General features: G+C 43.4%; 1 protein-coding gene across 1 annotated transcript in view; it reads left to right on the forward strand.

Annotated features, from left to right (window-relative positions):
- FBXW4 (F-box and WD repeat domain containing 4) overlaps positions 1-27,456 on the forward strand; it is a 59,883-nt gene that overhangs the window by 1,532 nt on the left and 30,895 nt on the right. Inside the window, 4 exon segments of the mRNA XM_083866124.1 lie at positions 9,956-10,051; positions 12,615-12,800; positions 13,971-14,103; positions 16,648-16,742. Of these exon segments, the coding sequence (XP_083722250.1) occupies positions 9,956-10,051; positions 12,615-12,800; positions 13,971-14,103; positions 16,648-16,742 (510 nt within the window).

The following is a 27,456-nucleotide window of genomic DNA, read 5'->3' on the forward strand; positions in this document are numbered from 1 at the left end:
TTGGGAATAGGAATTGTTTGAGGTTTTTTTTTTTTTTTTTTTCTGGGGTCTTTACATGTTCACCCTGTTCAACAGCACAACATAGGTTAGGAATAGGGTCAAGCCCTCGAGGTTTTGCAGTGTGTATGACACCAGCATCTTTCCAGTCAATGTGCCTTTGGGCTTGTGCCTTGGTAGGACTTGGTGAGGATCCAGAGTTTGCCTTTCCTCTCTCAAATTTGGCTGTGTACCAAATGCCACTTGGAGGCCACCTCACAAAGTTGGCTTTCCTTCCTTGTTTAAGGATCTCTAGAGAAGTTTGTGTTCTTAGGATCTACAAATCCCTTCCTATGGCTTCTCCTTAGCTGCCAGCATGGATCTTGCTTGTCATTCAGTGACTCTGTATTATTTCCATAAATACTGTGGTGACACAATTCAAAAGAGGGATGGCAGGTTTTGACCCCTATTTTGCTGTCTGATGTTTTTGTCTCGTCAATGCATAGACTTTAGAGAAACAATTATGGCTTCTGCTGGCAGGAGCAGAAATTTGGTGGTGCTGAAAATCCTTGTGTTGGGTTTTCAAGCCAGCACTTCAACCTGCTCAGTGTTCACAGGTTGGAAGTTAAGCACAGTTCCCTTGGAAGTCAGCAGGAGTAAGCACTGCAGAATCGCTGTGCATTGGACTCTTGTCTACTCTGATATATGATTTTGTCTCCTGAGGAAATGAAGTTCTGTATTTTTCATTAAGAATAAGGTGATACTCTGCTCCTTCAGTTGCAGGAGGGATCAGGTGTACAGCAGAGCAGGTGCAGTGTGTGTAAGGACCACCACTTCCTCCTGCAGAGGAATGTAGGTCTATAAACAGCTACAGAAGAGATTTGCTAGGTCAGAGGGTTTCAGAGAATAGAAAGCTGTGTGAGTATCATGAACTCACAAGGATTTCAGTGCTGTTAGATTTGCTATCAACAGGTTTTTTTTTTTAGTAATTCTAGGATGTACTTTTGTGCTGTGTCCTATTTTCAAGTTTTCCTCAAACAACTCCAGTACTGAGAGCTGCTTTTAGCATTGGTCAGCACTTCCCTGGTCCTGGGGAGTTCAATCAACACACCAAGTTACATTACAAGTGGTTATGAAGAAATCTTGAAATATATCTGGAGGATGATTCCTTTAATTACTTTTAACTTCATAGAAGGCTCAGACAGTCTCCAGTTCCTTGAATTAGCACACCAGATCCTATGGAGAATACCTGAAAAAAGCCCCTCTTGTTTTCCCAGGGTAGTGATGCAGCATCTGGAGGCAGTTGCAGGAGTTTTACCCTACCAGAGTAGCCAGTTTGGCAACAGATAAGAGGCAAGGGCATGTTGCAGAACCAGGAGGCCTGGATATCTGAACATCTGCAGAAGAACCAGTATGGCTGCATGTGTTGAGTTGTACAGCTGTAAAATTTGTATTTAGCTGAAGAAGAGTTTAATAGTCTCTGTGGCAGCTCAAGGGTTTTAACTAGCCATGTCTCTTCTGTAGCACTTGCTCCTCCTGCCTCTCTCCAAGATCAGGAGCAATCTCCCAGATTGCTACTCTTGCAATTGAGGGAGTAGTATTTGGAGAGAGATACTGGTGGTTTTTTTTTTTTGTTTGTTTGTTTGTTTGCTTATTTTTTTTTTTTTTTTTTTTTTTTTTTTTTTTTTAACTAATCGGTACAAGTTGGGGAGGTGTTTAGGCAAGCTTCTGGGCACACCGTAGTTGATAATAACAATTCTATGTAGGAACCTGGTAGATTGCTCATTCAAGGTTAAATTTGAGCTGAGTATGTATTTAGGCTAAAATATTACTGTGTAAATAGAATGGTGATGAAGATGATGAATATCTGGACCTTCTTGATAACTGTGCTTTCTTAGTGATATGGAATAACTCTTGAGTTTGTCAAGCTTGGCTTTGGCTCACTGAGGGGCTGAAGCTTCTACTGCATGTTCTCACTAATGTTGCCTGAGGTGAACACTAGTTTTTACTTTTGAGAGGTTTCTGTGCAATACTGTGTGCAATTGAGAAAGCAAAGGCAGGAACCGTTTATGGTTAATATACTTAATGAAATAACGTGCATGGTTCTCACATTAGGTCTTAAACTGATGGTCCCTGGGAGGCTGGCATAAGTTAAAAACTAGTCTACGGAGTATTTACAGTTTAAAACAAAAATCTGTCTCAGAATAGTTTGATCATTTCTGCTGCTAAGTGGCTTTTGATAAGCCATCTGTTAATGCTTTGTAAATAGCAATAAATTTGAGCCTAAAGGAGATAGCTGTGAAATTTAACCCCTACCCCCTCTTACCCATTTTTTAAAAAGTGATTAACTTGAAAATGACACTATTTCTTTAAAATGTTATTTCTGTTGGTTATATCTTCAGATAATTGTAACAATGAGGATCAGAAGGAACAAGCCTTATCTTGTATGTGAAAAAACAGTTTGCACAGTCAGCTTGCTTATAAACTTCTTTCTGCCAAAATAGGGAAGAGGTAAGGTTGATAAGAAGCTGGTTGCAAACCCCTAGCTGTTAGCAGCGTGGAGAAGAAAAACAGTAGTAAATGTAAAAAAAAAAAATTATTTTATCTAATTTAAAAATTTTCATCTGGGCTACATACTTTTAAAAATTGCCAGCTGTGGTTATCTCTGGACACATGCTTGCTGTTAAATGATATTGAATTAAGTTGCTGATGACGTCAAAGGAAGGTGTGGACCTAAGCCCAGACACTAGCTGTTATGCTGAAAGGCATTATTTGCAACGTTGACAATCTCTCATATTTTCCCTTTCTGGTAGATTCAGCCAAATGGGAGCCACAGATGTAAGCCAAGTTAAGTATTTAAGACATGGATTCAATTGTGCACTTGCAGGGAAAGAAAGAAGTTTGCTTTGATGGATGTATCTATACACTTCTTTCCTTTGGCAGGGGGGAATCACTAGGTTCACATTCGCCTGAGTCACTGTGTGTTAGGGATGGTAGGGGCTGACCTGGAACAGTTCTTAAAGAACATTCTCTGTGTTAAAAATATGCTGTTTCTTTGTTGAACCAGCAGTAACTAAATGTTCAATAGAATATTGTGTCATTTTCTGGAAGTACAGAGTGGCTTTAGACACATGTGCATCTTGGCATCTGAACTGTGAGTCTCTCCAAATCAGGTTGTCACTTTTTCTGTATAGACAATTTTATGTATAGACCTGTAATGCTGCAAGACCTTGTTGTGAGGCTGGTAAAAAGAGAGTCCCTATGCTAAGATTTTTGCTTTACTCAGTCATAGGAGCTGAAGTAAAAGTTGAGCCACATCTTCATGATATAAGGTGAAAGGAGAATTTTTCTTCTCAAGAATGCATGACAGCATATCACAGAAAAGTTAAGGCTTAACAATACTTTCTGCAGCTAAACTGTAGCTGAGTAGTAACACAAAGCCTTTGAGGGTTTTGGTGATGTAGTGATATTACAGTTGTGTCCTGTAGCCTGTGTCTGTTTTGCCAGCTGTTGTACAGGCCCAGCAAGAGCCGTCTCTGCTCTGACGAGCTTGCTGCCTAAATAGCCAGGGTAAACAAGGGCTGGACGGTAAGGAGAGGCAGGGAGGTGTCAACCAAGCTGCCCTCTGTGCAGCAGGTCAGTGTCAGAGCCAGGAATAGCAGAGGGTGCTTTAAGACTTTATCCAGGGCCTGCTTGCTGGACCACCTTGGACTGGAGAAATCGGAGAAGCAAAGAGCTCATTGCAAGGTGATTCTTTATTTAAGGCATGGAAGAAAGGAATAAAGTTGCAGCTGGGCTAAACTTTTTTCCTCTTTGTTGCAAAGGAATTTTAGAGGGCAGCTTAAAAGTGGGAACCTAAATAGCTTGACAATTTGCTCTTTGTAATGTATTAATAGATGTCAAAATATAGAAATGCTCCACTGCATGTTTTCTCTTTCCCTGTCTCCTGTTCTGCCTTGCCCACCAGGATCATGGTATATTCTCCAGTTCAGAGAAGCAGATTCATTAATGGACAGATTTATCAACTATGAGTATTTAAGAGCTTGTGGAGGCATTTTGCTGAGTTAATAAAAGCTGTATTTTCTCCAGATCTTGGAGAAATGTATACACCTACAGGAGCAGGAAATGGCCAATCTGTGCAAGTCAAATCCAAATGCAAACTGCAGCAATCATAGGAGACCTCAGCCTTCACCACTGGAGGGGGAGGGATTGTGAATGCTTGTAAAGCTGCTTCAGTTTCCTTCATCTTTTAAAACTTGTTTTAAAAACAAAGTTTCATTACTTTAAGACAGAAATGAAGAAGGCAATGAACTGGTGCAGATGATGCAGAGGGGAATACTCTGGGGAGGATATTGCAGTAACAGAAAACGCTTGGAAGAGGGAATGCAGATTTTGCTTTGTGTGGGAAAAGTTAGTGGTTTTTATAAACTGCTATTACATTTATTCTTACTCTGTCTTAAACTGTTAGTGCTGAGCAGGACAGATTTGCCAGGACAGCCCCACAACATTGACACTGCTGCTTTTTCTGGGAATGTTGTTTGTAAGAGTTCTTTGAGGCCTGCCTACCTTCCTTTAAGATCTTCACAAGTTCAAAGAGGAAGGAGAATTTTATGTAGTTCAGGGCTTAAAATGTGTGTGCTTTGTTTGTTGCTGTTACCCCTGTTGGACTAGCTATGGGTTATTTCATTCTATCCCAGTACTACACTGACAGTCTACTCTTTCAAATCAGAATGCACATGACACCTCTTCAGCAGCTTTTCTCATAATCAGGTTTTCTCATAATCTTTCCAAGGGCAGTGCATTTTTTGAAGGTACCCAGGTTTTGTCTCCAAAAAGCCTACGCAACTCCCTGAGAAAGTCCAAACCCTGCCTGGAGTTTCTAGCCAATATCCCATTGCAGTCACTTGTAAGGGAGAGGGCATCTGATGGCAGAGTGGCCTGGCTCAGTCTTAGCGGTGGTGGTTTTTTGGGAAGCCTTTATGAAAGTGTGTGCACAGAAATTTGCACCTCTGAGTGCTGTGACAGCCTCTGCCTTCTTCATGAGGTGAGTTGTTCACAAGAGCTGTTTGAGGGAGCAGTTGACAGCCTGGTGACATCTGAGGTGGCACAGACACAGCAGAGGAAGCAAGGAACAGTGAGGAATAGTTGGCAGAGCTCTCTTCCATCTCGGAGTTATTTGAACCCACGTCCTGTAGGGAGAGGGGAGCACAGAGAACAGCCTGAACATGGCAGTAGGGTAAATAAGGGTCATGTGCTAAAATAATTCAGTTGGAATTTTTGTCCTGGAAGCTACATTTTGAAAGCTAGCTGACTTGTTGAGGACAGCAACAGGGGCTCTTGACATAAATAGCTTTTCCCTCTCGGCTGGCTGTTGGTGGCCCATGACTTGTAGCTGCACTGAGACCCTGCCACTCAACAGGTGTGTCCCGACTGCACAAATAAGTGCAGTTGGTCCTTGTGTTAGCCAGCCTTGCCACAGGGCCAAGGTTGATAGTGGGGCTTAGCCACTGTGACCTGTTTGTTCTCTGTATGACCCTTCCAGTCAGGCCTCAGGCAGGCTGGTGACAGCTTTTATACAGACAGCAGATTTTGTGCACAGAAGAAATTCAGTCTCAGCAGGTCTCTGCAGACTTGCATTTCCAGATGAGCTCTTCAGTACTTAAAATGTAGCAAAACATGAGGGACTTTGGTGGGTTAGGGTGCCCCATGCAGCTGGGAAAATACAAGGCATGACATGTTGGTGTTATCTTCTGTAACACGGTCTGTGTTGTTGCAGGCATCACTGTTTTGGCACATGCTGAAATTGTAGACAGCAAGCAGAAATCTCCCTGGGATGCAGTACAGCACAGAAGCTCTTGCTGTTGCAGAAATACCATTTCTGGTGGCAAAGGACTTTGGATAGGGAAGGGATCATTGAAGGCAAGATCTGTTGGAGGTGAAGTTTTAGGAGGTGATGTGCCCTGGCTGAGTGATTCTTTCATGGCTTTCTTTTGGGGCCCAGGCCAGCAGCTGCTTTGGTACCTGAGGTCACCTGGGTCAGTGCTGCTGTGTGGGGACAGTTCCAGTCTCTTACTTCAGCAGCTGGGAAGTGGGCTCCAGAAGGAATATTGCATTTCTTTTGGTAACTCTGCCAAGAAAGAGAGGAAATTCATAATTTGAGCAAAATACTTCTAGTTTTTTTTTTTTTTTTTTTTTTTTTTTTTTTTTTTTTTGTAGGGTGGGGAGAGGTAGGAAGGGGGAAATGAAAAACCCTTTATAATGGATTGCTTGGGATGACTTTTCTCTTGGAGCTCTCTCTCAGGCTGTAAGAAATGTTCAGCTTCTCTTTCTTCGTATAACAAAGTCTTTGTAAAGGGAGCCTCCATCAGGAGTGCATGCAATTGGAAACATATATTACACTATGATTTGGGATCCTGATAGAGTGCTGTTTGGTGGTGATTAACTAATAACAAAGACATTCTTGTATGTCCTGAGTAATGTAACTTTATCAAATATTGATAATTGTGATGCCCTAGCAGAGGTGTAAAACGATGGACTCTAAAGGGCTTTAAGAACATTTTGCTTGAATTTCATTGTGTTTTCACAATCAGTGTTCATTGGTTCCTTCATCCTGTGTTTCCTGGCATCCTTCTAGGATGCTGGACTGTACTTCTGGATTCAGTTGCTTTCTGATGCAGGCCTGTGTAGGTCCTGCTAAAAATAGCAGTCCCTCCCCTGTGGGTCAGCCTTCAGCAGTCTTGAAGTTCACTGTTGGGCTTCTCTGGGAATGCAAATGCCAAGATCTCGATTTCACAGAGTACTTAAGCATGTGCTGAATTTTTAAGCATGTGGCTTAGTATTTTTCTGGATTGTTTACTAAGAAAAATCAAGGTATTCATTGGCCAGTGGATAGTGTTCCCTCCATAGCATTTTATATCGTATTTGGCTTCGTAAGGTGGTTTAGTCTCCTGAATCTTTGGATGTTCAACACAGTTGCTGAAGTAAGAGGTACCTAGTTAAGTCAACCACTCTGCAGATGTGTGATGTCTGTTGATTGCCTCAGGTCATCATGGAAAAATTCTTAGAAATTTGCAAGTGTAGAAAGCGTGTTGATCATGACTGAAACAAAACAGGCTCTTGTAGGGGAGAAAAGGAGTTTTTTATCAATTTGTTAAGTTTATATAGTGATGCCCTTTTTAACTTTCTAAGATTTCAGAATTGTTCTCATGCATTGCAGTGGTACTCATCACATTTTTTTGTGTATTCTGGGAATTTCTCTGGGGGGTGCTGTTGAGGAAGTAAATCAAATTATCAAATTTTATCTCAGCACTTGATTCCATAACTGGGCTCAATTTAGCTTCTGGTATAAGCGATTGAATGTCTCTTACCAACACTGCATTTCAATCTTTTCTGCCTCGTAATTGGCAAAGGGGAGGGATCTATCAGTCCAATTTCTATATCATCTTTCTCCATATGTTCTTCCCCTTTTATTGTATCTATTTTGAATAAATAAAATGTCTGGGATATAAAAGGAGGATACTTTAAAGACATTTAAATTAGCTGGATCCAGAGTTGCTATATGGAGGAAGAATGCTGGATGAAAAATATAGCTATTAAGAGTAAAACAAAAAAAGACAAAACAACACCATCACCACCCCCCTCCTTAATCCCATCAGACCTCCCCCATATAGTCTCTCCACCCAACCCTCATCCCCTTCAGACAAGAACTGTTGATATGTGGGAAAGAACGAGGTATCTGTTGCAGGAGTAACTGCAATAATGAACTGGGATTCTGGCCTGAGCCAACGTGTGATGCTTTGGAACTTCCATTTTCAGCAGCAGGAGGGTCAAGGCTTGCTAGAAAAGGGACCAGCAGGGTAAGATGGAGGCTGCTTTTTTGACCTTGGAGTCACCTTTTTCAGAGCCTTGGAAATCACATCTAGTCTTAGTAGGGTTTATGCATTTAGCTCAGAATGTCTGGTTGGGCCGGCATGTGTTGGGAGGGGGATGTGGCACGAGTGTGTTTTCCATCACTGTGCAAGCTGGTGACTTAAAATCTGTATGTGGGGAGAACTTAACTGAGGGTTGAGTGTAGGGAGAAGTGTTTTGGAGTAATAAATGGAATTGGATGTAGGCGGAGAGCTTGAACTCTGTCTGGGAGAGTAATAAGCAATGATGAGAGTGGACCTGACCTGACTTTTCAGTACTGTGCATTCCTCATCTCAGGCACTATCTGGCCTCATGAGTTCTTGCAAGTGCTCCCTTTAAAAACGGAATTCTTCTTCCTGCAGCCTAGTCTAACTCTATTTTGGTATTGTTTGTTTGTTTTTAAATGGCTATGAAAAATAAAGAGCCTGTAGGTTTCTAAGTTCAGTTTTAATTGATGTGGCTCTACTTATCATAAACATAAAGTTGCAAAGCTTTCTAGAGGATGAAAAGCTTTTCTGTGTGTGGTTTCTGTTTTTGTTTAAAATGGGTCTCATGCCCAGGAATGCAGTCAAATTATAATGGTGACTAAGTGCCGGAAAGCATGGAAAAGAGGAGGGAAGGGTGAGCAGAAAAAAAGGAGCCTGAGGCTATGGAAGGAAGGCTGGGAAAATAAGAATCTGGCCAGACCCCAGGGCCAGGTTAGAGATTCCTACACCCATTAACAACCGAAGGAGATGTTTATTTACAGGGAGCTAATCTTTGTTTTAAAAATGACAGCATACCCAAAAATGCTACTTTTGGGGAGTGGATTGGAGGGACTATAGGGATGGGAGGAGGATTCTGATTCTGATGAGGCACCAGTTCCCATCTCTCAAGGATCTTCCCTTCTCCCTGTGCATCTGGGAGTGTTGGCTGTTGAGAAATACATGAATGCATGAAAGTGGGACAAACTCTTGTAGTCTAGTAAGTGGTTCATGACCACTAGTTATAAAGGATAAATTCTGGAGTTTCTTTTTGTTTGTAGTTTTCTGATCTTTTCTACCTAAACAGCTCCAGCAAGGATATTGAATAATTGAATTTGTGGTATGAGAAAGGTGGGAGCTAAAGCTGCCTTTCCTCCTGTCTTTAGTCAACTCTGGATCATGAAAACAAAACAAGTGTTGAACAGCTGCTTGAACTGGGTGTATTCATGTAGGCTCTAAGGAAACCTTGGTCCAGGCCTCTGTGGTACCTACTTTTTGTCACATCTTGAAGAGTGTTGATCTTGGTTTGTCTCAGCTCATTCCAATAACTTTGATTTGTAATCCAGCAACAGCTATATGAGCTATATGAGCTATATGAGCTATAGTCTCTCTTTTAGTAGTTTTGTCTGACTGTAAAGAGATAATTTTCCAGTGATATGCTGAAATTCTCTGTCCTTTGGTGAGCTGCTGCAAAAGATAGTTTTTCTTGGGGTATCTGTGCACTGGATGGTTTATACACATGAATGTATTTTATCTTTAGTTTGAACACATCTTGATTTCTGATTATTGTATCTGGTTATGTGATTGTAAGACAGATGAGACTCTGGAATAGTTTCTTTACTAGTCCTTCTGGATAGACACTCTCTGGCTTCTTGTTTCAGTATTCTGAAACTAGTGAAACTGTCCTGAGTAGTGTTTCCTTCATCTGTTCTTGTGTGGTGTTGTCCTTGTCTTAAATGGCTCTTGTCAGTCTCTATTAAAAGGGTGATGTCCTGTATCTATGGTTCTTCTGGTGACTTCTTTCTGTATCATCTTGTTTGGATTACCTTTTGTCTGAACTGTGGTGCATTTAGTATACTTGGTCAGGTCTTGATCATATTTAAGGTTGGTGATCATCAGAGGTGGCTTTCTTTGCTGGTAATGCCCCATTCTTGTCGGTGTTCCTTTCTTGTCAGCTCTCATGAATGTGCTCACTAGTGTGGCTCTGGCACCATCAGTGTGTGTTGGTTCATCATTGTGGAACTTACCTGTGTCTATCTTGAGTGCATTTGTTGTCCAGAAGGCATCAGTCCTGGTTGCTAATCTCGTCTCTCCTCCTCTGTCTGCAGAGCCGCTGGCATTCCAGTGAAGGAAAGGGTGAAGGTATCTCAGAACTGGAGGCACGGACGCTGCCGGAGAGACACAGTCCTGAAATGGAAATGCAAGCAAGTGGCTTCTTTCTCTTTTTCTTTGTTGTGTGACAACTGCTGTGGGGCCTTGGGTTTGTGCTTGTGCCCTGAAATGAGATGTTTCCTGCTCCTTGTGCTCCATGGGGTCTTATGAGTGATTGTTGCTGGCTTATTTTGGCTGTTGCTGGCTAGCCGGGTGTGGGGTAACTGTAGTTGCTGCCTTGCCCTAGGGATTCATGCTGAGTGTCAGTAATTTCTTTCTTAGTAATTTGAATGTTTCTTTGTTCTGATCTGTACAGTTCTAGTCACATTTAGCAACCTTTACTACAGATTTCTAACTGTTGCATTCATGTCTACTGCTGTACACCATGAGCAATCTTTTTTCCTGCTCTCACAATGAGCTCACCTTGATCTCCCAGATGTGGACTTAGGTGTCCCCTCAAAATGCTTCGTTTGTCTCCCGTGGTTTATCCTGGACCCTGATTTGGATGTACACATCTGAAATGCTGATTGCCATTCATCTGCCTTTTGCTTCTTCACTTTAAAAAAAGAGTATATTTGACATTAATTATAGGAGCTTGTTGTTAAATTCTTGTTTGCAAAGGTATACTTGGCTTTTAAAGTAAAGCATAAGGTAGGTCTCTTGTCTGAGCAGCACATCTAAATTTTCAGCCTTCACATCATCAAATGAAGGAAAAATGAGAAAGACTATGGTTTGTTAGTTGCTGAAGAACAGGGACCTTCTACTGAGCTTTCATGCCTTTTTATGCTGTGTAGATGGAAGTGGTGGAAAATGTGCCACTTCTTGTCTAAAGTCCTGGGAACAGCTGTAATGAGCAGAGTGGGTTTTGGTGCAGGTTGTATACCTGCCTTTGAAGTGCTTGCAACCATCTGTGAAGACAGGCTCTGTGGATATTAGAGATCATTACTAAACCAGCTTCCCAAGTGAAAAGGCAAGGGCTGATTTAATGAGGCCACCATCCAAATGGCATCCCCTAATTTTCATTTATCCTGCTTCAGATTTGTTACTTCTCCTTATGAAAAAGCCATAGCAAAATGTAAAAAGCTGAACTTCTGCAAAAGGAGAGCCACAGAAACTGGCTTAGTCTGGGTAAGCTGGATATTCACTTGCTTTTAGAGGACTGCGTAGGAGTGGAGGAAGGAAGGGGAAATCAAAGCCTGCCTAAACCCAAAGCTCCTGCTCTAAAGGTGCCTCTTACTTTTTCCATGTATATGATCAAGTCCCAGATGAATATTGTAAACTCAACTACTTTGTCCATGTGATTAAAAGCCTGTTACTGGAGATGAATACAGGCAAGCAGGAACCTTCTGTTTAATGAGCAATCTTGTCCTCTTGCTTGTTTCTAGTTGTTCATTGTGATATTACGAGGTATGGCTGTGTGTAATGACTCTGATGACACAGAAAATCATGACCTCTAAGGATAAATGATCTGAAAAAAAGAGAAAGACAGGTTTTTATGAGAAGCCCCACTGCTTTCAAAGCCGTTTGTTCCTGAATAGTTTGGAAACTGAAAGGCTGCTCTGTAGAAAGGCACTGGATTTGCTCGGTGTTTCCATGGATGTTGGTGCACTTGGCAATGACTGCAGAACAGAGACATTTTCACACATCCATGCCCCATAGGACATGAGTCCCTTGTGTCTTTGTATCTAGCCTTGCTATATCACAACAGTCTCACTGCCTAAGTGTGTATTGTAGCCTGTTTTCTTCTGTATTTTGGTTTTGTTTCAAGATTAAATAAACTTCTTGAGATGGCAGACTTGATTCAGATATTGCTAGAGTGTCTTCTCCTCTTCTTGGTCTCCCAGAAAGTAAAGCCTATTTTCCATTTGTAACATCAGTCTTCAAAATACTTTGGCATAGTTTTTTTGGCTCCACTGCTCTTGGCCTGGAAGCTATCCATACAAACCTGCCACTGTTCCACATGAAACAGTGGGCAGAAAAGGTGTATGGGCTCTTCTAAAATATGGGCAAGAGAAATCAAGCTTGCTCTATAGCTTATGGCTCAGCAGGGGAAGAAATGTGAATGTAGAAAAATATCTCCTCTGTATGATGACCATAAAGTTCTTGGGGAGCCTCAAAGTGCAGGAGGCAGGTGACTGACTGTCTGTAGGAAGATTTGTGGTATTTTGGTGATATGCTCCCCTACTTAGAGGTGTGTGGAACAGAGAAATGCTTGACACAGCTCACCAACACCAGAGTCTGGTTTCTTAAAAGGTACAGAGCTCATGTGCAGGTTCAGGGGCCCTTAAATATTTCCTATTTATGCTCACTAGGCTTTTGGCCATCTTCTCTTTCAGAGATTCCATGCTTCCTTTTCCTTGGGTCTTGGTTAGAAAAATGTCAGCAATGTAATCTGTTTTTTATGTTGCTGGAGAAGCTTCACTTGTAGCTGTGCTGCTATATTAAGCCCTGATTTGCATGTGTCCTGCTGCTCCAACTTCACTTTTCTTGAGCAGACGTTTCTTTTGTTGATATGTTTGCATATGGAAATTTTTTTTTCTTTTTCTCTGTGAGGCTGTTTTGTTTTGTTTTCATCTCCCCACTACTGCATGCCCCCAACCTGCTGTCTATTTGCAGTTTGATGCCCTGGATGGAGCTGGATGGCGAGTATCTCTACCTATCTCAAGCAGAGAACATCCAGGCCTACCACCTGTGTGCAGAGGGGACAGGTTTGCAGTGTCACCCTCAAGCCATCTTCTCTGGCCACCAGGAGGACGTGTGTCGCTTCGTTCTTGTCAACTCCCACATTGTCAGTGGAGGGGGGTAAGTTGGGTGGATGAAGGAGCCCAAGGGTTTTGCCACTCATGTTGGAAAGATTCTGTGTAACTCCAGCCCAGAGCACAGGGCTGGAGTTACTGCTACGCACTGCCCTCATGCTTGGCTGTGGTCAGCTGCTGCTGCTTCTTCTCTTAAAAATTTGGTTCTGGCCTGAAGAAGCTTCTCCTGCAGCAGTGAAGGGGCTGAGGCTCATACTGTTGACCATAAAAAGTGTCTTTTGCTCTTGTAAACTTGTGTTGATGTTGACAGGATTGTTGAATTGGGATTGACTGATCAGGCAAACCTTACTGCTGTCCAAGTTTCATTTCTTCCCCTCTGTTAAAGTCAGGGTAGCTAGACTGTTCTAATAATCAGTATTGCTGTTTGGCTGGGACTGCAGTGCTGCAGAAAGTTTTCTGGAGACAAGTGTGTGTTCATTAGACCCACTGATATAATTGTGAAGAGGGGAAAAACTGCCAAGGCTTCCAGCACACCCACACTTCTCCAATTAATTTTGCATTTGACTGGCCTTTTTCAGTTAGAGCAACTGACAGGACTTTCATTAATAGCTAAAACTTTTAAAATATACATGACAGTTAAGCACAGAATTGGGAGAGAGAAGCATGGCTGTCTGCCCTGGGTATTGTGGGACTCTCCCCTGTGAACTGTAGACCAAAATTTGGGTGAAAATGAAGGGTTGCATTTAAAATTCCAATAACTGTGTTGATTGAAAAATATCTAAATGTCTGTGTAGTTAATTCAAAGTGCAGCACCCTGTGCAGCTGCTCTGAAATGAATGAAAAGCTGAGGCTTGGACATGGGTGAGAATATCCTCTCACTTGTTCCCTTACTCCACCCATTCGGCATGCAGACAGGATTCTGGCAAGCTCAAAATAGTAGGAGGAGGAATGGCTGCTTTGCTATAGTTTCTGCAGTTTAACGCAAAGTGAAGGGTGGAAAGATAGCCAGGAAAATTTTCATGTGCATCAGATCAGGCTTTAACTGGCCAGATGTGGAATTGCAAGAGAACAGGTGATGTGTGAAGAGTGGAGGGTTAATAATACGAATTTCAGCCACTGTCAGAGACCAGTTCTGGTCTTTTTGTAGCAGTCCAAGCATTAGTGGAAGGTGCACGTCCAAGGGATACAGCTTCCCTGCTGTGGATTTGTTTTTCAGAGATGGAAGTATTGTCCTTCACAAGATCCATGGTTCCTACAGCGTCAAGTTCTCTGCTCATGAACAGGAGGTGAACTGTGTGGACTTCCAAGGTGGTCTCATTGTCAGCGGCTCCCGGGACCGAACAGCGAAGGTGAGCTGGGAATGCTTCAGCAGCTGCAGGTGCTGCTGTAGAGGTGACTTCAGAGGTCTTGTGCCATGAATATTTAAGTGTCAGCAGAACTGTTGTGAGCCCTGTACTCCTTGCGGGAAGAATGCTGATTATCTTGGCTCATGTCTCTGAAAAGATGCTTGCTGTGCCAGGCTTGTTAGAAAGAGATTTGGCAGTAATTTACAGCATCAGCTGCTGGTTTAAACCTGGAAGTGCACAAGGCAGCAGCTGATATTTTGCTTCTTTCCCTGTATATCTATCTACACTGTAGTGGAGATGCATGCCAGTTAGTGTGAAATTCACTGTTTGGATCTCAAACCCATCCTTGTTTTGTGGTTCAACATTACAATGTTCTCTGTTCAACATTACATGTTCTCTGTTATATATTCAATCTCTGTAAGGATATTGTTGTCTTTTCCAAATCTATGGTTATTTACTAATTTTGTGGTTTATTTATTTGTGTGGGGTTTTTTGGGGGTGTGTGTTTGGTTTTGTTGTTGCTGTTGTTTTCTTTTCTATTGGTTCTTGGTTTGCAAACCAGGAATGAAGTTCGACTATGAGTATTGTTAGCTCCCATTTTTTTTCTTCCAGCTGGCATCACTAGGTCCTGTCACGTAATTTTTGACTATTTTTGACTATTTTTGACTATTTCTATTTGGTGCAGGACCTTGTTGATCTTTGTTCTTCTGGGTCTGGTTGGCAATGCTTTGTTCCTGTGTGGACCTGGAGAGTTGTTCCTCTGAGCTGTAATCAGCTCTGTGTGATCAGTTTAGGAAGCTCTACACAGATGTTTCACCCTTATCCTGTTAGCATGATGCAGTACCTGTAGTATCTTCACAACCACTTGTTTCACTGTTGGAAGTGGTTGCTGTATGTTGAATGTTATGCGTTTGCTCTGGGTAGGCTGATAGACACGCTTGGTCACTGGTTTATATCATAGAGCATTCATGGAGGTAAGAGGAAAACCAGCTAATTCCTGTTTTTCAAGAAGGGGAAGTTGAAGCAAGGAAAGACTTAAATGTCTCTTTCAAAGTTTTATAGGAAGTGTGTGAAGCAGCATGACCCGATTTATTTTTGTTGGTCCTCTGTACAGATGTACTCCTGAGTAAAATCACGTCCAAGTAAAGCAAGGAATGTTCAGATGCAAAAGGCAATTTTGGAGCTGCTGTTTGCCTCCTGGGAGCAAGACCTTGATGCTGTTTTGTCTCACACTTTAGCAGTGCTGCTCCTCTCTGGTCTGTAGATCCTCTTTTCTGAGAGAGTGCCTTCTTGCTACTTCTCTGACAGCTGGAGGACAGACATCCCCGACCTTGAGAACAAATTCCTGAAGCCCAGAGGGGAATTTCAAGCTGTTTTTCTTAGAGCTAGTGTGAGATCTTGCCCACCCAGTGCTCCCCACAGCATATACTCTGGGGATGTTCACCTCTTATTTTTTATCATCTCTTTTGCAGGCTGTCTTGTTTGCGAAAATGAGACTCTTGGAGGATGGAAGGGAATCCCTTCCAACCTTTTAAAGGGGCTCTAAGTGTCTAAGCTATTGAGGGCTCTGCTGAGTGTTGATTAGGACTAAGCCCTGAAGAGCTGCTAATGTACATTCCTGTGTGATAGGCAGCAGATAGTGTGCTCTGAGCAATATTTTTAACCTGTAGGAGATAGGGATGCCTTAAAGGAGTTAAGCTTTTTTGCTGCTTTTGCTGACACTAGGTGCTAAATTCCCTGCTGACAAGAATAGCCTGCAATCCTGGGCATTATCAACAAACAAACAAATAGGGCACTCTGCGCTTTGAAGTCTTGAAGCAAAACATTGGGGGTTGGTTACAGACAACTGGGGGGGCTTGGGTCCTGTGGGGCAGGAATGATGGCAAGGTGGAGAAAATGAGGGCCATTGGCAGAGGCCCCAGCAAGAATTTTGGGGCCTTTATTAGGGCCCAGAAACAAAGGGGTGAACTAGTGGAAGGAGATGGGCATGTTTGCACTGTTGGGGGAGGGAAGGACTTCTCTCATATTGTCAGTGAGCAAGGGCAGCCAGTTTAAAAACAGCCTGGGGTACACTGAAAAACTTGGTTTTAAGCAGGGTCTTATAAAAGATTATTTTACAGGCTGGTGAATGATTAACTTTATAGTTAATATTAATGGCAATTTTTCAGGGATGCTACTAAGTCTTCCCACACTGTTCAAGAGAACAGATTTGAACAAATCCTAGTTGTCATTTATTTAACTACAGAAGATGAGGAGTTTATCTTGAGTGCTGCCCTTAGAGAGCAAGTAGTGATGGGGATGCTCTCTCTGTTACCAGTGGGCTGGAAGGTCGTACTTACAAGCTGAATCTGTGTGACTTCAAGTGCTTGTTTCTGCCAGCAATTGAAGGCTTTGCTCCCCCAAAATCAGTAATTTGAATTCAGGGAGAGTATCTCCAGGAAGGTAATCATAGCAGTTTGGGCACCTCTTCAGGCACAACATTAGCAGCATGTATTCTATCTTCTGCAGTTTTGGGTAATGTGGCATAACATGCATCTTTCTCTTTAGGTTTGGTCCCTGTCCGCGGGCAGAGTTGGTCAGTGTCTACATACAGTGCAGACAGAGGATCGAGTGTGGTCCATTGCTATCAGCCCATTATTAAGGTAACAGATCTTTTATTCCCGACTTTCAGCAAAGAGAAGTTAAGGAGTTGAATAGGCTGTGTGCTCACAAATCTTTCTAAGGCAGCAATGTGAGAGTTCAGGGACTTGATTTGTGTGGAGGCTGATCAGGTGCTTATGCCTGCAGCAGGAGCTCAGGGAAGAGCGTGTGGTCTTTATTTCCTATACCAGCCAAGTGAACCCCTCATAAAGAGGCTGTGAAGGTAGCCCTGGGTTCCTCTTAGTGCCTTAGGTGGGACCTGTTCTTTCTTGATGAAGGAACACTGAGTTGCTAATTAGAAACAGTGAGCTGGGTCCTCTTGAAGTTTTCTGTGCTGAAAAGATGCCAACTTGTATTCTCATTCTCTGGCAGAAGAGATGCTGAGCAAAAAGGTCTCTGCTTGAGAGCTGTGTGTAGTGGTTAGAACTCAGCTTTTTTGGGGCATGTTGAGCTGGCAAAGATGAAGTGGAGTTCAGGGATGTGGTTTTCCAGCCTCTGTTGCCTGTAGCTCTGTGCTTCTAGGACAGGCATAATGCTACAAGTGCAGCTTCAGCATGGGAGACAAGTGCAATACATATAACATTGTCTTCCAGGGTGTTCTTTGAAGTGCTCCTGTTCTTGAGGAAGTAAAAACCTGAGAAACTCTCCCCGTTAAAATCTTACACCAACCAGCAATGATCTATCTTTTTAGTTCCCTGTTAAACTGGTCTGCATGCAAGAGAGGTTCTTCCTCAGCATACTTCAAGGAAGAGGGGAGGAAGAGCTGCTGTTGCTGATCATGTGATTTCTGCAACAACTGAATTTTAGGCTTGTGCAATACTGTCCACCACTGCTGTCCTTGTTAGATTTCCAAGCTTGTTTTACAATCGGCAGAAACTTAGTGGTATGGAGCTAATGACTTTATCAGGGAAATGACACTCCAGACTTGCTATGATTTTGCTGTTGCCTTGAAGTGCCACATGCATTGGTGCTGCTGCAAGATGTGAGATAGAAGCCCTTTGCTGTCTTCTCTGCTGCAAGGGTCCCTTTTCTGGCAGACAGGCTCTGGCTCAGACACTGTGGCTGGTTAGAGGCCAGTGGCATTCTGCTTCCTACTCCTAAGTGATGACCTAGTGCTGTAGCCTCTTGTCAGGACAGTGCTCCTCTGCTTGGTGTGCACGCTTGTGCACACTCTCTGTCACAATATTTACCCTCAGACTTCCCACCCCCTTTTCCTCCCTGCAGGGTGATAAATTGGAGGTGGTGGAACAGCTACCCCATGAACAAGTGGGCTTCAGTTGTGCGGTCTCATTTTTTTATGACACTGTGGACTGTACCAGCCTCTCCCACTAGCCCACCCTACTGCACCCCCCCTTACCCGTCCATATTTTAGGGAGGGGGGTGTGGAGAATTAGAGCCAATTAGCCACGTCATTAATTCTTCAATTTGACGGCTGATATAGCAGGGCCTGAAACACGCTGCTGACCTCGTATAATGGGAACCCTGCTCCTTAACATATTGACGATGGGAGAAGTTAATTAAAATTCCACAGAGAGAAGGTGTCGGCTAACCTATAAACCTGTCGCTTCTCAGAACAAATCGCAGCTATCCTAGAAGAGAGAGAGGATCAGAGCAGGAGGGCATGTGGTGGGGGTGGGCCAGGGCAAGGGGCAGGGGAGATGAATTTTTCACTAATAGGTTTTATTACTTGCTGTCTAATGAGGGCAAGTATCAAAAAGATAATATCTGGTTTCTAGGAAAGTCTGCTTTGGGGAGCTCTGTGGTTTCTGTTTTATTTGCAAGAGCCCATATTTCACCCATATCCATTCCTTAGGCACTTTTGTGTCTAAAGCTTTTCCTCCCTCACAGTCCCCATCCTTGTAGTCAGAGCTTGGATACATTTGTTCCCCAGTGAGGCTGAACATGGCCTATAACCCCTACTTCCTCCTAAACATTTAACGTGACCTTCTGATTCTCCCTTCTCAGTTGTGCTCATGTAAACTGACATCTCCTCCATAAGGACAGGTAGTTCTACTGGTGTAGAACTGACAGAGAATCAGGCTCCAACCACCTAAGTATTTTGGCCCACTGCTAAGAAATGGCAGCTGTCTGTACTATGGACACACAGAGTTCAAAGCAGTTGTGTGCAGTGGGGTAGGAGCAAGAAAGTCTCCTCCAACTCTATCCATTCAGAATTGCTTTGGAGTGGCTGTAGTTTCCTCACCTGGAAGTTTGCCAGGACTGAGACTCTCTGGAGTATTCAGGGTGGTATTCTTACTGAACTTCAGCTGATAATGGGCTGAAACTTTTTGTCTTTTCAGTGATGTGTTCCTCTGTGTGAAGATTCTTACAAAGTATCCCATATGCTCCTGACCTGCAGATGAGTTTTCTGCTGCACCTGCTATAGTCCTGCACTGCTGGACTGCTACTCTAGAGGACAGTGCCTGTACACTCAAGCTAAATGTTAGAGATTTGTGCTCTTAGAGCACAGCTTCTTTGGCTTCAGGCTTTTTTTCTTAATATTCTGCTTTAATTTGTCCATAGTTTCCCTGTGTCACTAGAGAGATCATCCTGTAGATGTGTGAAGCTGGGGGAGGGGGCTTCCTTGTTCTTTGTGTAATGGTGCTATTCTGGATATTTTCAGAATCTGCAAACAGAATGATTCCTATAAGGGAGATTTAAGTAGAGGGAAAGGTATTAAAAAGGGTACCAAGAATATTGGATCATGTCTTCGTTTGGAGCAGGGGAAAACGGTGTTTAGTTCTTTTATATAACCTTTTCAGCCATGGGAGTGTCTTGACATCCATGTGTTGTTGGAGCTTCATTGCTTTGAGGATCCCTAACAGTGCCCTACAGGGTAATGTAGATGGGAGTTGTTGTGATCATTCTGGGTTTTCAGCAAGTCTGCAAAGTTATGCTGGTTGGTGTGCTTTGGATAGCAGGTCACACACTGCATGTCAAACAGGTGACTAGACAAGAGTCTGAGAGTGTTCTTAAAGTAGGATACTTAAAATAAGGGTACCTCAGCTTCCTTCAGCCACTGGTTTAATTGATCTCCAAAGCTCTCCTTCTCCATGGATTAGTAAAATGCTGTATTTAACTCTGCTGCGTACCCTAAACTATGTTTCTTAGCTGCTCATAATCCTCTTCCTCCCACAAGTTCATTTGCCTTTTGAACTCTGCATCACGCAGATGTTAAACTTTTATTTACTGGTGCTTACTGCAATGACTTCAGTGTCAGAGACCAGGGCAAGTCTGAGTGCAGTGGACCAGTTCAAATGTACAAAGTGAGGCAAACTCGGGAGTTTGTGGTAGAGCAGTGGCACCTTCTGCTTTGTGGTTCCCTGAGGTGGCAGTGGCCAGGGAAGAGAAGGGAGCAGTGTACAATGTAAACTGGAGGGAAAAGAAAAAAGCGGACCTTCGTGTTAAGTTCATTATTGATCTTGGATCCAGATTTCTTTTTGTGTTGAATTCAAAAAAGTACTCAGATCTAAGCTAACTTCTGCCAAGTCTGGCCACTGGCATTTGCTATTTTTGTTTTAAAATATTTAAATATTTATCATGAGATGTTGTACTCAAAAGTGTGTCAGATTTTAAAGCAAGCAAAGAGAAGACAGAGGCACACATAAATGGTTTCCAGTGTGCAACTGTAGATGGGCAGCAGGATGCCAGGTTTCAGCTGTAGATAGAGAGCTAGGATACTCTAGATACATTTTGGAGCAATCATAAAGTGCCCTACTGTGACAGAGACATGCTTTGGTTGTGTAAGCCCAAGAGACAGTCTCTTCTGTTCTGACTGTGTCATTAGTCTGCTGCAATAGATGACCTCTCCTCATGGATGTCATCTTGGTGAAGTGCAGGTTAACTCCAGAGAGAAGGCAAGTTTGTACTGAAGACTAGCTATCTGCATTGGATGCTTAATTTAAAGGAAAATAAGTACTTACATGAGCAGCTGAATTTAAAAAGCCAGGCTGGCTCTCCTGTTTATGCATTATTGTAGTTGAGACCCAACTCCTCTATTTGAACATGCTGATTTTTAACCTAATTGCCTCTCCCATGGATTATTATGAGGAAGTAATACCTGAGGAGATCTCTGCTTCTACAGACAACCTCAGGCAAACTGTAAAATGGACCCCAAACTCATTGGGGAAAGGAAGGAAGAGAAAGGTTACAGACAGGCAACTTTACTGAATGGGCCTCTGCTCCATTGGGAGCGATCAAAATGATTAATTTTGAGGGCTTGTTTTTAATGGTTATCTAGAAACTTCTTATGAAAATGTAACAATCTGATCTTGCAGACTGCCTTAGAGCAAAGCAACCCACTTGAATCAGAACAATTTTGCAGTGGTTTTAATTGTGCAATTGAAGCCTAATGTGTAGAAGTTAAAATGTCAGCTAATGTATCCTTATCCTTATTTCTTAATCTGATTTTATCAGCAGATTTTCCCCTACTGCATATCAAGATGAGCTGTTGGCCATAGTGTGCTCTGCTTTGACCTATCTTTGTGCAGTTGACCTCTCTGTGTCTGCTAGGACTTGGGAGAAGTAACTGAGTTTTGTTCAGGTTTGTGCATTGCCAGCAGAACAGCCGGCAGCAATAGCTCTGCTGTCCTTGGGGATCTTTGTAGAGCCTGGTCGGTTTGAATAATTGAGAGGGGACTCTGACCTGCAGCTGTTTCTTAAGCAGGGCAGGAAGAACCTGCTCAACTGTGAGATCCCAGAGTGGACGTGCAGAATTAGTGGTGGCATTAACTGCCATCTTTTACTGACCTCAGAGGGTGATCTGGATGTGGGTTTCTAGGTACATGCAATAGTCATAACTGACTTGGTGCTCTTTCATCCTAAAGCTGAAGAGCAGGAAATGAGTATCAGTTTCTGCCCTCTGGAGCTAAAATGACACCTGTGTCTTACGTGTTTGCCCTGACTGTTCCCTTGATGTTGGGAGGAAGAGGATTTTGTTTTACCTTCTTTAATTGTGTGTTACTGACTTTATTTGGTCTTCTTCATGTGGGTGAACACATGAACACGCATGTCCCTTTTCCCTCTCCTCTAGAAACAAACACATATGCAAACATTTCTATAGATTGAGAAACTGCAGCTCGCTTTTCTTCACTTCAATTTCTTTCTTTTGCCCTCTAAAGTTCACGTGATTGATGACTTCCTCCCTTTTTGTCACTTCTGGCCAATACTCTAATCTATATATTTTCTGTGATTGTGTGAATTGGCTCACTAGTGGTTGCAGGCAGGTGAGCAGGTTTTGGGAGGCAGTAGCTGACTGAGTTGGAATGCAGACATCTGTTTCTAATCGTGTTGAGCTGTGTTGCATATTGAATTTTTTTTTTCTCCCCCTGCAGTTTTTTATCATTTTTCCCCTTGCTTGAGGGGAAAGTCTGTCTCAGAAAGCTGGGAAGAAGCATCTTTCTTGTGCTGCGTGGTTTGCACAGGAGAATCCATGACTCTTTAATCGATGTGACAGAAAAAATTTAGTTGAGGGGGCTGGCAGCCTTATGGTTTGAGGTTTCCATTTCCAGTTTGTGATTGTTTTCTCTTTGCTTTTTAAGTTTTCAGGGGGAGAAGGTAACTTCACCAGACCTTGGCTGCTGTTTACCTTTGCTCGGTTGTGCAGTGTGCCTTTGTTTTTCCACCTTTGATCAGTGTCCTGCCAACAGATAATTTAGCAATTGCATCCTAGGGTGGAAGTGTGGAGTTAATGTTAAAATTAGGGTTTTTTTCCTTTCCTTACTTCTGTGGCTGATGGAGCAGAGAAGAGGAGAGGGGAGGTGAAGGGGGCCATAAATTCTAGACCTGGTGATTCTGTTCCTTGTAGAGAAATGAAAGCCTCTGATGTCTCTTCAGCACTTTCATTAACATTTAAATTAAGGGTTTGTTTTTCAGGCGGCTTCAGTCGAAGCCCTTTCATAGTCTGACACATGGAGGCCGTTCTCTCTTTCCTTTTCTCTCTCTCTTTTTCCAGCTTGCATTTCAGTGTACAATAGTAATCACTGTTTTATTTTTTTTTTTTCTGATCTCTCTGGAGGGCAGCGACCTGACAAGCTGTACCAGAGGTTCAAAGAGAAACAGAAATGGAGTGCAAAGGTAGATGAGCAGGAGGATGCCAGGTTTCACTCCTACAATTAGAGTGGTGTCTGTTCCCTCCCCGCCTTTCAAATGACTGCTTTTGGGGGCGGGAAGGGACACAGAGGGATGGACCTTTCTTGCACGGTGAGAGCCCCAGGTGCAGATGCCTCTAACCAGGCTCAGCTGCCACTGTTACTCCTCCCAGATGAGGCGGACATGTCACTCAAAGGATGCAAGCTCATGCCCTGAGGTGGGAAGTGAAGCTGTAGTGTCCTAAGATAGCAGCCTAGCCCTTCTAAAGGAGTGTTGATTCACTCTGAGGACAGCAGGAGACTGGTCCTCAGCCTGCCATTGGCATTTGAAAGGAGGGTGATAGTGGAGGATATTGCCCTGAAGTAAAGGCAATATCTGTCTTTTGTCCTGCAGGGCTTAAGTAATGTCTGCTCTGAGCACTTCGGCTTACAGTGTCTGAAGTGTCAGTTTGGATCTTGGTTTACAATGACCTAAACCAGACCATACCTTGCCATAGCTAAGCAGTTATGGTATAAGACCAGTTGGTTCAATATCAAGAAGAAAAAGCTGTTTTCCACCTGCTTCAACAATTTTGAAAAGCCAAGGAACAAAGGGACAGTTTTAGGAATGTCAGTGACTTGCAGTGGAGAAGCAATGTAGTAGGATTTGTGTAAAGACATGAGTCTTTGTCCCAGAGCTCTTTTGGAATCTTCCACTTCTCAGCTGTTACCCAGCTGGTCACCACTGGTAAACTGTTACCTTCTTCAGGCTCTCTGACAGGAATTGAGGGGCTCCAGTAGCACTGCACTGGTATTTTTTAGCTAAAAGACAGTGGAAAGTGATCCAACACATGAAGTGTTTAGCATAAAGAAACTTGTGGCTTGGTTGCTGTGACTGTTCCACTTTCTATGACTTCAGTATACTACCACTCCAAATTTGTTTTCCTTTCACTAGGACCTTCATCCAGCTGGGTTTTGAAAAATGCCAACCAGATGAGAGCATCAAGCTGGCATGGGATCAGGAAGGGTATTCCTTGAATGACAGTAGATATGATGCATAAAGAAGAGTGCCAAAAATTTCTGTTTATTCAAGACTTATCATAAGTCTGCCAGTGGTGGCCATGACTTACACCATGTGACTCTTCTGGAGGACCTAATTCAAAGTCATGCACTTGCAGAAGCATCCTATATATGCTGGATAATGTTCCTGTTGTGAAGTTTGGATTTTTTCTTTCATTTTTGTGTGAACTATCACAGACTGTAGTCTGTCATTTCTTGTTCATTTGTCAGGTTGAAATGTTGTGTCTGACTGTTCTGAGTGTACGGTGATGACTCAGCGCGTGATGCAGAACAACCTTTCAGAGGCAATTGATCTTGTTCATATTCCTAGTGCTCTGGAGCTATCTGGTGGGATGTGCTCTCTGATCCCATCTGACCCATGCTCTCATTGTTTTCTGTCCATCTCATTGTTCTGGCAGTGCACATGGCTCCTACCTCCTCTCTGTGAGTATTTCTATGTAGTACTAAAAACTGCCACTGTCAAGATCATCTTGGTATCTTCATCCTTTATCATGCAAGGGGGTAGTCAGAATGTCTGCTCTGCACTACTGACATCTATCCACTCTTTCAGGTGCTTCAGCTTTTGGAGACTAGAGATTCACATCCATTGAGTTTTTCTTCTTCAGGATTCACTGTTGGACGGTGCTGACCATGTTTAGTGAAACTCACAGCCCACACAAACCAAAGATATCAGCAATAGGAAAGAGGATGCTTAGTATTTGTCACACACTGTCCTCGATCATGGCTTCTGAGCCACCTCCAGTGTTGCTCCGTCTGTAGCTTTTCAGTGAGAAATGCTTTTAATTTAAGCTCTCCTGAGGCTGCATGCCTGCAGAGAGCTCTGCTTGGCTGCCCTAGTGGTACTTGGAGCAAGCGTGCTGTAGTACTAGCTGGGGTAACTCCTACTAATTCTCTGAGGAAGTGCCACTGTATTTATGGGTGGAGAGGACAGGGAGATGCTTGCTCTCCCACCTTCCCCCATGTTGTTGCAAAAGTCCTTGGTGCATCTTTGATTAGGTGTAGGTCAAAAGAATTTCCACATCGTGACCTTAATAACTGAGGTTGATTGGCAGGCAGTCTGTGGAGAGGGAGCAGCCTGTCCCTTTCATCTCCCTTGGTGCCGTGCTGGGACAATGGGCCAGCATATTTTCCTTGTTGTTCCTCATTTGAAAAGGGTCTGGTATCTCTACTAGGTACCTGTGACATGGGGGTCTTGATTGGGGTCTCATAAAGGGCCCTGTCACTGTGTCCAAAGGCCAGGAATACAAAGGCGGTCAGTGGGTGGGGGTCTCAGCTGACCACTGAAGAAGGGAGGGGAGGGTCTTGGAAGCAGTGGAGGGAGAAGCAACCCCTGATGGGAGACCTTAAAGGGGGGAGGGGGGGAGGAGGCGGCCCATTTTTGTCCCGAACTCATCAAGCACATCTGCAGAATTGTCCCAGCCGCTGCCTCCCAGTTTCAAAAGAAAATGATCGTTTGATAAACCGTCCTGATTCACCACTTTCTCACAAGGGAGGGAGACCCACCTTTGACCTCTATGATTTCACATTGGGCCCAGCTCCCCCCCATCCAATTGCTGGAGAAACTTTGAAATGCATCCCTTGTGCTCCCTTTCCTTCTCCCTCTTTCCCTTTACTCTCTCTTCCCCCTGCATTTTTTTTTTTTAGACCCCCTCCTCCTATTCCCACCACCCCCACCTTCCCCACACTCCCGCTTTGTAAAAAAGCAGGCGTACTGCTTTGGAGTTTAGGCAAGTAATTAGTAAAATCTTTTCTGCAGCACAATAAAACCACAGCCCTTGGCCTGCATATTCCCACAATTTACATACTCGCGGGCATTCGAGAAAACAAGTGGTATTCCCAGTGCATCGTTGCCTATGAAAATCATTTGGAAGGCAGGGAGGGGAGGGTGCTGAGACCCACTCGCTCCTGCGAGCTATAGGAATGTGCATGAATATATTAAAATGGTTTCACACAATGCTTGTATTTTCCAACGGGAAGAGGCATCTTCTGGATGAAAGGCAGCTGGCCCAGACACAGGCCTCTTCCAAACGCTCTTTCCCACTCAGGGTTTGTTTGCATGGACCAGATAGAGAGGGGGCCTGGAAAGGGAGGAAGGGGCAAAGCTGCTATCTGTGAAGAGTAAATCTTTGTGTGCCTCTTACCCGCTCCCCATTTGTGGTCCCAGAAAGTCAAATTATGAGGGAATTGTGTCTGCAGAGGGAGGCAGGAAGGGAGATCATCAGGACTTCCTGCAAAAGCTTTTGGAGGCATTGCAAACGTAGAGAGGAAATAGCTTGTAATGGAGCATATAGTGTTGTGACCAATGGGATTCAGTGGCTGCAGCAGGAAATGACTGAGAGGGAGCTGACTATCTGGAGCAGTATTAGCAAAGTGCCTATTAATAACAGAAAACACTCTTGCAGCACTTTTCCAGCTTCATCTTACTGTCAAGAGCAGGCTACTCAGTGCTCAGTCTGGGCAGCATGTCCAGCTGTTCTGCTTTTTCCAAGAGGGTGGTTGTTACCAGGCTGTGCCACCAGTAGAACCCAGCAGTTTCCACTCCTTTTCAGTCAGGGCCTACTTTAGCTGCCTTTCCTCCAAAGAGGTTCTTTGGGCATTTTCAACTTACAGGATGTTGACAACAGGTGTATGGTGAAACTTGTGTGTAAAGAGTGTAGATCTTTGATTTCCTTTCTTTCTAACAGACAAGAATTGATGGAGAAAATTGAAGTGAAGTGAGGGAGAGGCTGAACACAAGTAATGAATGGCTTGGCTTAGGAGCAGGGTTTCTATGTAGGAAGAACTGTGGGTTCAGCTCCAGGGTTACTGTTTTATTTGAGAATACTGGGGCAGGCTGCAAAGAAGCTTTGCTTGGAAGTAGGATGTTGGCTGCATTTTTTAAAATTATTTTTGTTCAGTAATAGTCTTTTGGTGACTAAAAAAGTCCTTTGAAATTTCTGTGGGAAGTGGTGTGGCACTAGCAAGGTCATCTGGATGCCTTTTCCCTATGTGGTGTATACACAGCTTTTCTGGGTGGATAACCTGTCCAGATGGGTTCTGCCCTGAGGATTTACCTGTCTGTCTAGCCACAACCATGGAAACACAAATTTATGGGTGCCATGAAGAGCTATTCCAAGGCCCATGCTACCTAGCTGAAGTCTCTGCTCTCCTGAAGGAATTTTAAGAACACAGGCTCCCAGAACAAGGCATAAGCCATTTAGAGGGGAGTGGGAAAGCTTTATCGAGAATTTCTCCTCAGCTGAGCCAACTCTTCACAACCTTTCTGACCAGACTCTCCCTGTGACAGATGAGAGGAAATAGATACCCCAAGATGTACAAGGAGCTAAACAATTTAGCATCTCAAAAGCTTTTCCAAAAGAGTATTCTTGTATGGCAGCTGTTCCTAAAGTGGATCTGCAGAAGTAGCAAAGCTCCGCAATGTTGCTCCTGGCTGGCCTGCACTGGCCATACTGGTGTTGGTCATGGTGCAAAGGTCTCTAACCTTTTGTTGGAAACAACCAACAACCCAACTTGCAAGAGGGCTTGCTTCTTATTTTTAATTATTGTCTTCCCAATTCCCTGCTCCTCC

This window comes from Zosterops lateralis (genome assembly GCF_965231275.1).
Source record: "Zosterops lateralis genome assembly, chromosome: 8".
NCBI lineage: Eukaryota > Metazoa > Chordata > Aves > Passeriformes > Zosteropidae > Zosterops > Zosterops lateralis.